The following is a 10,358-nucleotide window of genomic DNA, read 5'->3' on the forward strand; positions in this document are numbered from 1 at the left end:
GATTTGAAAAGCAACATCCATTTGTGTTTGGGATGCATGTATTTTCCAACCACATTATATATATATATATAGACACAATTGTCACTCTCCCCTTATCATTGTGCTTATACTCAAAATCATGTTTTTTTCTCTAATACACCACTCCTTTAGTGCCTCCTTGAAGACTACATGTGATGCAAATTTGAGATCCTTCATTAGCTGTACATTCTTCATGCCAGTGCGCTAGTTAAACTCAAGGAACCTAGGCCTTGAATTCCTTTCATCATCAAACGACCCTTCTACACTACTTAGCTCATCACTGTCCCCATGGTCTGAGTCTCCTTCACCATTCCAAACTCCTTCAAGTTGCTTGCCCCCAATTGCTCTATTGATTCCATCATCCTTCATACCAAAATCTTCATTTATATCATCATTACTCATTAGATTCAGAAAAATCACTCAAATTGTAATCTTCATCATCCTCATCATCCTCCACATAAATTGGAACATTAACAACTTTAAATTGGCCATCAGCCTCAATAGAATCATATTGGGATTGTGATGAGAATCAACAAGCATTAAAGGATCCATTACTTGTTCCAGTTGGGCCTATTACAAGAGCAAGATCCAAGAAGATCAAAGAAGCACTTAATGGGCTGATTCAAGATATTTGGGCTGACTCTAATATAGGACATTCCAAGCTTGGCTCAAAGGAAGATGAAAGCATAATTAATTTAATCCAAGCTATTGAGGGCTGATCTGGCTTAATTGGGCGTGATTTATGGTGTGGATTAATGACTGGTTAACTTTCCAGCTCCATACCAATTAACAGATATTTTTCCTATTCTGGAGTTGCCAATTTCAGACCAAATCCACCTTAATTTTAGGCTTCTATTATTTAGAACGTTTTTTATCTATTTTCCTATTTTGGAGCTGCTAATTTCAGACCAAATCAACTTTAATTTAGGCTTTTATTATTTAGTACGTTTTTTATATTTTCCTATTTTCAATCATGTCTTACAAATAGCATGCACTCATTGTAATGGATGGATTATTGAATAAAAATTAGAAAAACATGAGTTTTTGCTTCTTCTCTTGGTTCTTCAAGAACTGCGAACTTATCAGGGATTTTTCCTTTGTGGCGTTCAAATTTTATACCTGCTTTTCGTGATTCAATTATAATCATTGGGTCGGGATCTGTTACTTATACCTTTGGTTCGCATTTCATTTATAAATGTTGGGTCAGGATTTCTATCAAAATCTAAGTTTTAGCTTTCTTGGGCAAATATTCCAATATTATTTGTTGGGTCTCAAAGCGTGTCGATTGAAGTTCACATCAGTTTGAGGGGCTTGTATATCTGGCATAGAAGGTGAATTTCTAGGGAGTGATAGTGGACATTCATCCATGGCTACAACACAAAATTAACAAGAACATTAATAGAAAAGTTGGAGAGATAAAAAAAAAATATATATATATATATATATAATAAAAATAAAACACAATAAAGAGAATAGTGAGAAAGAAAAAATACTTGAATGCAATAAAAAGGCAAGTCAACTATGAAATAGTGGGATTAGAAAATATATGAATCTACAGCTTCCAGTTCAATATGATAACATCTATCTTTTTTGCACTTATCACATTTGTTGGAGATTGCAAAACGCGGGGCCAAGTCAATTTTGAAACAGAAAGAAAAATCATATTGCTGAATTTTTTTTTCCAGCCTTTTGGCTTTTTTAATTAAGAAAAGTCTTTGTAGTAAACGAAAATTCGAAGGCAATGTTTTTGTCTAGACCTTTTTTGGACAAGTAAAGACACCCTAATTATAAGAAACTATGAGAATGATTGTTGATGATGCAGCTTTATCAACTATGGAAAGTTAGTAATTAATTGCAAATAAAGTTGCCATATTATCCACAAGATAAAGCAATGGATTTTAGTAAAAGTAAAGCTTTGACTACAGACTAAAGAAATGGATCAAAAAAAGGGGGACTTTCGCAATTATAAATTTTGCACCAGCTAGGGCTATAAATGAACCAAGCCGATCATGAACAACTCGGGCTTGGCTCAATAAAAAACTTGTTTATGTTTGTTTGTTTATAAATAAGCCAAGCTTGAACCTTAGTTTTAGGCTCGTTTAATAAACAAACTGAGCCCAACCAAAAAAAAAATTGTTCACAAACAAGCTTGTGAGCTATTAGGCTTGATATACAACAATTCAAGCATAGACTCATTTATAAGTTTATATGTGTTAGCTAAATATACTCATTACGCATATCTTAATAATGGCATGGCCAACATGAGACCACTACCTATATTACCTTAATTTTTTTCCTTCCCTTTATACTGCTCAAGAACTACTTTAAACTATAGTTACATTTAAAAATAAATAAATAATTAAGTAGGCCACATATGATCCTTCCCTATCAATCATCTAAAGTAAAGTTATGAAACATGTTAATATTTTCTCTTCATAATAGTTACAAACAAGTATTTTTCTAGTCCTTCACTATCTAACGTGAATGTAAAAATTGTATTTTGAACAATTATTGAAACTGTTGATAAGGAATGATGGATGAATGAATTTAATTATGTAAATTATTAATTTGAATAATAGCTAATCATAAGTATGACTAGATGTATAATAAAATAGGTGTACTATTTTCTTTTTTCTTAATTTTAGAGATTTAAGCATTTAATAATGTAAGTTTTTTAGATCTCAAGCTCAAAAACTTGACATGAGCTCGAGTTTGAGCTTGATATTAAGCTTGAGTTTGGCTTGACTAATTAATCAAGCCAAGCCAAGCCAAGCTCAAGGTTTTTGGATTTCTCACGAGCTCAAGCTCAAACACTATTTTTAGGCTTGTCACAAGCTCAAGTCAAGCTTGAGCTTTTGATTTTTCCTGACAAGCCAAGCTTGAACATGCACTGCTTGACAAAGCTCGGCTCATTTACAACCCTAGCACCAGCTAAAATAAAGCAAGGAAGCATTATGGTTAATTAATTGTAAACATGGTGAGCTTTATGGATTTAAGTATAATTTTGCAACAGTGTAGTAGGGTGTAGATGTGTTGTGGTCAATTGTAAGCCGTGAATAAGAAAGAAATTCATGGTAGCTAGGACTATTCCTTTTATCAGGTTCTCAATGGTTTCTTCCTCAACAACAACCACCAAAAAAAAAAAAAAAAAAAAAAAAAAAACTTGAAGAATCATAAAAATGATAGGATAAGTGAATGTTGATGAGGCCTTTGCAAACAACCTTGTAGAAACACAAACCCCAAAGGTTAAACCAAGCAACCAAAGCCCATTAAAGCAGTAGTCATATCTTTTTTAAATATTTAATCAAATAGTTGTATATCTCTCTCAGACATTTAATCAAACAGCTCTATAGCATACTCAGAAAATCGAACAAACAAGCTCATAGATACCTAACTCAAAAATTAAATGAAACCAAGAATTTCTATTAATAGAACAAACATGCCCATTCTGTTAATGTTTTAAAGCTAGACTAATTGAAGTAATGATTTGACAGGTATGTATAGTTTAGGAAGTAAATTGGCTAATATAATAGTTTAGGAGGTGTCTTGGCCAGTGGTTGAAAGTTTAGGAGGTGGCATTTTTCCCTATTCAACATGATGCAAGGAAGCATTACATGGATCTCTTTGGACAACTATTGTTCTAATCCTATTGGCCACACATGGCTCACTCCTATTAGTTGTTCATTTAGCACACTTTTTTTTTTTTTTTTGGTAATAGATTTAGCACATGTTAATGAGCTCCTAAATTGATCTAACTAATCCATGCATGTGCTTAATTAAAAAAAATGTATGTGCTACTTCTAACAAACTCTAACTAACTTTGAATTATTGACCTTGATACATGAATTAACCCTAATTTGAACATCCCATTCAAGTTACAAGCTTCCCTGCATTTTACTATCAACAAGCTGTTGTACGAAGATGGAAGTAAAAGGAGAGAACTGTGCAAATTGACACTTGATGTTAATTATTCATTTTGAGACTTTTGCAACATAATTTCATTTAGAGCAAAAATTATAATATACTTATACTGCTCCACGTACACAACATAAGGAAAAAGGGTGTTGGAGGGACAAATAAAAAAGGAGGTCATGCCCACTTGGCACATTCACGTGTAAAATACACCTTTTATTATATAGTATGAACCTTGAATGTGTCTATTAGAAATATAAAAAGATTCCAATTAATTAAGTTACAAAATTCTTGACAATATATGAGGTGATATGATACTTAGTATTTTTGGTGACAATAACCAAACACTTTATTATTATGTAATTTTACAATTCTCATTTAATGTACCAAAGGTTTTATAATTTCATATAAAGAATTTTTTTTGTTTTTTGTTCAATAGATGTAAGTTAGAAGTCATGTGGATTTCTATTATTTTTAGTTAGAGGTGTAAATTGAACTGATTTTGATTTAAGTGTATCCATTTAGAGCAAGAAGAGTATGTAATTACTTTTTCTTTTTCTTTTTTTGAGAATCAGTATGTAATTACTTAATTACTTGTGATGTGGAAAATATAATTATTTGGTGCAAGTGTAATGACAACTTTTAGGACTGATTTTTATTCGAGATTAGCCAAAGCTCATTAGAGTAAATAATTTTTTTCATAAATTCACCAAATAGCTCAACCTTTTTATTTATTATTTTTTTAAATTCCTGTTTTCGTTATGAGATTATTACTGGTTTTTCAAAAGATTTTATTAATTTATTTATTTCAGAAGATAAAAGATGACAACAATTGTCAACTGAAGGGATCAACATTCTGACTCGCATTATATATAGTATTTATGGTTATAGAGGGAAGACAAGGATCTAGGGCCTGTTACTATTGAAGGCTCTCTTTGTCAAAATTGGCACTTAGAACTAGGTGGCCCTTCCATTGAATTGAATACCACCCACTCTGCACACCATTCATCATTTGAACTTGAGCCCTACGAAAGCTGAGAGTGAGAGAGTTCCAATATATATATAGTCCATACAAATCCATTTATTGAAAGTTGTAACATTAGCTGGCTATGTTTAAGCTTTGTAGCCTTTTCCCTGGATTTGTCTTGCTGGTATTCACTGCATAAATAAATGTACACCCTGCAATTAAGATTATACAGGGGTTGGTATAGTTTTTTTTTTTTTTTTTGGTCTCTTAGAATGATCTGGTAGTTTATGTTTTCACCGTACGTTTAGCAGCTCTTTGCATGTTTTTCTTCTTCTTTTTTTTTTTTAAAAAAATGAGATAATTTTATTTTAAACTCTAGTTTAGGAATAGTCCCAATTAAATCGTACACAGTGTAATTTTAAAAATAAAAAATTAATTCCTATATTTTTTTAAAGTAATAAATTAAACTCTGAAATCAAATTTAATGTAACACCGTCTAACGTTAACTATTGAGAGAGAGAGAGAGAGAGAGAGAGAGAGAGAGCACAAAGTAGATACCAGTGTCAAAGCATGAGATGGAGATATGACGTTTTGTTCTTAAGATAACCATGTGGACAACATCATCAAAACTACGAATATCACAAAAGATGTACCTAAGGATGTTAAGGAGTGATCTAAAATTGATCTACTCTTATGTTTATTTCAACGCGTTCCACCAACTTGTTTAAACGCCACTGATCGGATTACTAAACTTCGCTCTACAAAGTTTCATGTTAAGCGATACGAGGATTTCTACCACCAAGTTATATCCTGCAATGGTAATTTGGATTATCTTAAACTATAGAGTTTAATGTGAAAGTATCAAACATTCTTTTACCATCTCTTTTAGCTCAAAAAAGGGGGGAAAATGAATGTACGTGCTGAAATTTCAACAGCAATTTCACATTATAGAAAAAACAGCAATTTCACAAATATATTGCTTTTATTTTCACTTTATAATTGTTATTTTAGTTTTTTTTTTTTTTTCTTAGAGAAAGAAATTTTATGTACATTTTTTTTACGCCAATCCTTTTTAAAAATACTTTTGGCATATTTACTTTCTCTTATTTCTGGCTTTTTTGCTTGTTGTTTGCTTGTTGGCATACTAAGGAGATTCTTTATGCCGAGAAAAAATATGACATTTATTTAGCTTAAATGAATAGTAGACTGTAGAATGTAAAGTGCATATTGTAGGTAAAATGATTCTTCTAATATGGTTAATATTTGCTAATTTGAGAGAAAGTGTACAATCTTTTTATCTTCATTCAGTGGGTTCTAGTTAACTTAATTGGTAATGTTTCTGAGGGTTAAATAAGAATCTGAGGTTTAATCTCCTCCTACACAAAAAACTTATTATTGTCTTGGTCTAATAATAAAGAGGTATCTTCGGAAGCGGACGTCATAGGTTAAAACTATCTCAAAAAAATTTTACCTTCATTCATGTAAACTAATAATTTTTCAATATTATTTATGAATACTCCGTGAAATTCTGGCCTGATTCTCATCCTCGTTAGTACCATTACAATTTTCCTTTCCATTCTTTTTGTTTTGTGTACGTTTTGGTCAAAGTAAGTTCACAGCTTTCAGTTTCACCCTCTATATATATATAGACTTCTACGTGCAGAAAGATACTTGAACAAGAGGTTAATACAACAATATAGTAGAAATGAAAGCAAACATAGTGCTAGTAATCTTTGTAGCTATACTTTGGCTAACTCACTCCCTCACAGAAGGCAGACCACATTCCAATCACAAGCACCAAAGCAAAGAAGTAGAAAAGAGATGCAACAGAAACAGAAACAGAACCAGAACCAGAACCAGAGGCAGAAGCTGCAGCAGTAGTTGTGGGAGAAGAACAAGAGCATCTAATTGTGACCCATTTTACCAATACCTCTTTGATGCCTGTGGCCAATGGCCTTTTCCAACATCTCCTTCCCCAGACAACCCTTTTGACCCAACACCAAGACCATCTCCTTGGCCTAATATTTCACCTCCCTTGCCACCACTTGCGGCTTCTCCTCCACCTATATATATAGTACCATCTCCACCCCCAATTGTGCCCCCACCAGCTCCCATAATATCACCTCCACCACCTTCACCACCCCCGCCTTCACCTTCACCACCACCACCTTCACCACCCCCACCATCTCCACCACCACCTTCACCACCCCCACCTTCACCACCACCACCTTCACCACCCCCACCATCTCCACCACCACCCTCTCCACCTCCACCATTGGTTCCATCACCCCCACCACCACTTCTACCCCCACCAATACCTCCATTAGTTTCATCTCCTCTAGTTCCTTCCCCACCACCACCTGATGTTACACCAATATTTCCATGGCTAACACCTCCAGATACTACAAACTCTCCACCACCAGACTTAATTCTCCCACCTCCCATACCAGATTTACCACCAGATGGCTTTACACTATCTCCACCATTTGTCCCATCTTTTTCTATGCCATTATTACCACCACAAGAGCCATTATTTTCATTTTCACCACCAATCATTTCAACCCCACCTGCACCAGACGCTGGTGTAAATCAGCCATTACCACCAGAGCTAATTCTTCCACCTCCCCTACCAGATTTACCACCAGATGGGTTTACACTAGCTCCACCACAGTTTCCAACATTACCACCACAAGATCCATTTTTTTCATTTTCACCACCAATCATATCAACCCCAACAGTACCAGAGACCTTTCTGCCGCCTTCCTTGATGGATCCTGATGTTCCACAAGAACCTCTTCCGTTTTGGTCCACGCCACCAGCACCTGATATGGTTTTTGATGAACCAGTACAGCCATTAATGTCACCACCGCTTCCTTTCTTGTCTCCTTTTCAGCTTCCACCATAATCTGATTCTCCTCCATTTAAGAACTAAATTGCATCTTCAACCTTTCGTCCACTTCAAATAAATAAGTTGTAACTTGTAAATCACTGAAAACTTTGGCTTGTGAATTAATTTTTCATTTGTTATGTGATGCATGTTCTCTTATAATGTCTTGTTTGTTGGTTGATGATGACATCTATATAATAGGATGAGGAGAAATATTGTTAACAAAAACAGTGTGTAGAATATATGACTATATAGTTAAAAAAAAATAAAATAAAAAAATAAATAAAAAAAGAGGCTGTCCCGTGCAAGCCTCTTATTTTTTACAAGATTTGGAGAGGTAATACCTAACCTTTAATTATTGTTTTTTTAGAAAGTGATTATTGGATTTGAATCCAAAATATGTCTCTTCTGATAGAAGGCAGTTAAAATTGCACCAAGACCCCATCTCTTGGATAACAAATTAACAATTTATAGGTGTCATACATCTCTTGGATACAAATTAACAATATATACGATCAATTTGGAAATTGGTAACTGCAAGCCTCCGAAGTAGTACAGCTAGAGAATAAGGCATAGATGAAGGAGAAGCTTGGTAAAAGGAGCATACTGTTAGAATATGTGCCCTTTAAATCCTATTATATGATACTATGTATGATATTATGTTGTAATTAATAAAGTTGTTTTATTATTATCTAAAATAATAGTAACATAAATATTTGGACATTATCATATAGTCCATGAGATGCATAGTATGTGATTTATGTGATTTAGTCATAGAAAATATAAATTACAAGTTCTTTGTAAACTTAGAATTTTAGTTTGTAATTGAAAATTCAAATATGTGTATAAACACCTTTGAACGTTTAGACCCCCAAATTACAACTTAACCAATTCAAGCCTTATGTCAAACAACTAGTGTGCGGAAACTTAACATAAGCTATAATATGGAATTGGTAAAACTATCTAAGCCAAATTAAAATCACAACCCACAACAGATAATAAAAAGGCAAAGATAAAGAGGAAGGAAGATGCAAACACAAAGACAACACGCGATGTGTTATCGAAGAGGAAATCGAAGCCCTTGGCGTAAAACCTCTCCGCCGCCCTCCAAGCGGTCAACAATCCACTAGAAAATATAGTTGGGATACATGGACAGCAATAGACCTTCCAAGCCTAATCTACCCAGTGCACCTAAGCCCTCCAAGCTTCTTGCTCCAACGAGGTTGCGCCAAACCTTTTTCTTTTCTAGCTTCCCGGATTCCGCTACTAGACCGTAGCATCAACCAATGAAGATTGGTTCCTTCCTAACTGCTTCCCAGAAATCCAAACAGCTCTCTCACAGTGATGATTATGGTGAGAACAAGGTTTGGTAAAATGCCTCTCAAGGATTTGACAATGGAGAGGAAGAGAGTTGAGGAATTTGAAGAGATTCTAATGTATAGATTGTGGGTGAGTCAATCTTGTTTTTCTTTAGGGTTTCTCTTTCAAAATTCTCTCTGGAAGCTCTCTTACAATCATGGGTAAAAGGGGTATTTATACTGGAGTGGGAGAGGAATGTGAAACGTCAGGTTTTACAAAACAGGGGTGGCTCGCGGCTTGACCTCGTGGCTTGACTAAGTCGCGAGATCCAGTCGCGAGATAACCGTATGGCCAGTTGTCCTGTTTTTTCCTGTAGTGCTCCAGCTAGCATGACTGTTCACCTTCCGGCATGCTTGGCACGTGTGCTGCGTTTGGTGGCTTGCAGCCGCGAGTCACCCGTGAGGCCAAGCCGCAAGTCTCTGTTTTCTTGCACACTCTTGAGCAAACTTCACTCTATCTCACTCACTACCCTTACATCAAACCCACCTAAATACAGGGTTACTAAATGCTGAAATACAAGCAAATTTGATACGGAATAAAACCAATTAGATGGTTGAATAAATTCAACCTTACAGTAATCGATTATGAAATTGGACATTTCATCTGCGAAGACTATAACATATCAACTAAGATGATTTGTCTTGATTATGGAAATGAAGACTTCTAGTTGATATGTTTTAAATGTTAAGACATATTGAACTAGACTGCTGTAAGATTTATTATTCTACTAACGACTGTCAAATGAATAATAAATCTTACGACTTTTGTTTACATCAACTCTTAATCTTGAGAGAATAATGAACCTGATCGTAAAGTATAGGTTACTTTGATATATCAAGAGTGAGATTTAAAGTCACGATCAAAACCTCAATATGTTGAGCAGCCACATTTAGTGTTGAAGAAATATATATTCTCAAGATGAAGTTCATAATCTCTTAACAGAGATATAAAATATTCTCTTGAGATAAGTTTAATGGATTTGGTTATTCAGAGTGTTAGGCCTAATTACTTTAGAAAGGAGTTACTAAAGTATATATTTATGAAATTAGATTTCATAAATATATGATGAATAACTTAAAGGATTAAACCGGGTACTCAATGATTAAGATGTAATAATCTTCAAAATAGCAGTCAACATTCATGATTTTCTATTACTATGAATATTTTAATGAAGGGGTTGTATGTATAATAAAGTTTTGGGATATAATTTATTAA

The 10,358-nt window shown here is 34.2% G+C and overlaps 1 protein-coding gene across 1 annotated transcript; it reads left to right on the forward strand.

The window, feature by feature from the left end:
- Positions 1-6,602: 6,602 nt before the first annotated feature.
- LOC126728139 (leucine-rich repeat extensin-like protein 3) lies at positions 6,603-7,880 on the forward strand. The gene has a single exon (XM_050434009.1). It carries the CDS (start codon positions 6,603-6,605, stop codon positions 7,800-7,802), a length of 1,200 nt encoding a protein of 399 aa, XP_050289966.1. The 3' UTR covers positions 7,803-7,880.
- The last annotated feature ends 2,478 nt before the right edge of the window (positions 7,881-10,358 follow it).

The sequence above is a fragment of the Quercus robur genome, chromosome 5, assembly GCF_932294415.1.
Source record: "Quercus robur chromosome 5, dhQueRobu3.1, whole genome shotgun sequence".
NCBI classification, from domain to species: Eukaryota; Viridiplantae; Streptophyta; class Magnoliopsida; order Fagales; family Fagaceae; genus Quercus; species Quercus robur.

Excerpts from the sequence above, each read along its gene's own strand:
- LOC126728139 (XM_050434009.1), top strand. The coding sequence starts at position 6,603 with ATGAAAGCAAACATAGTGCTAGTAATCTTTGTAGCTATACTTTGGCTA.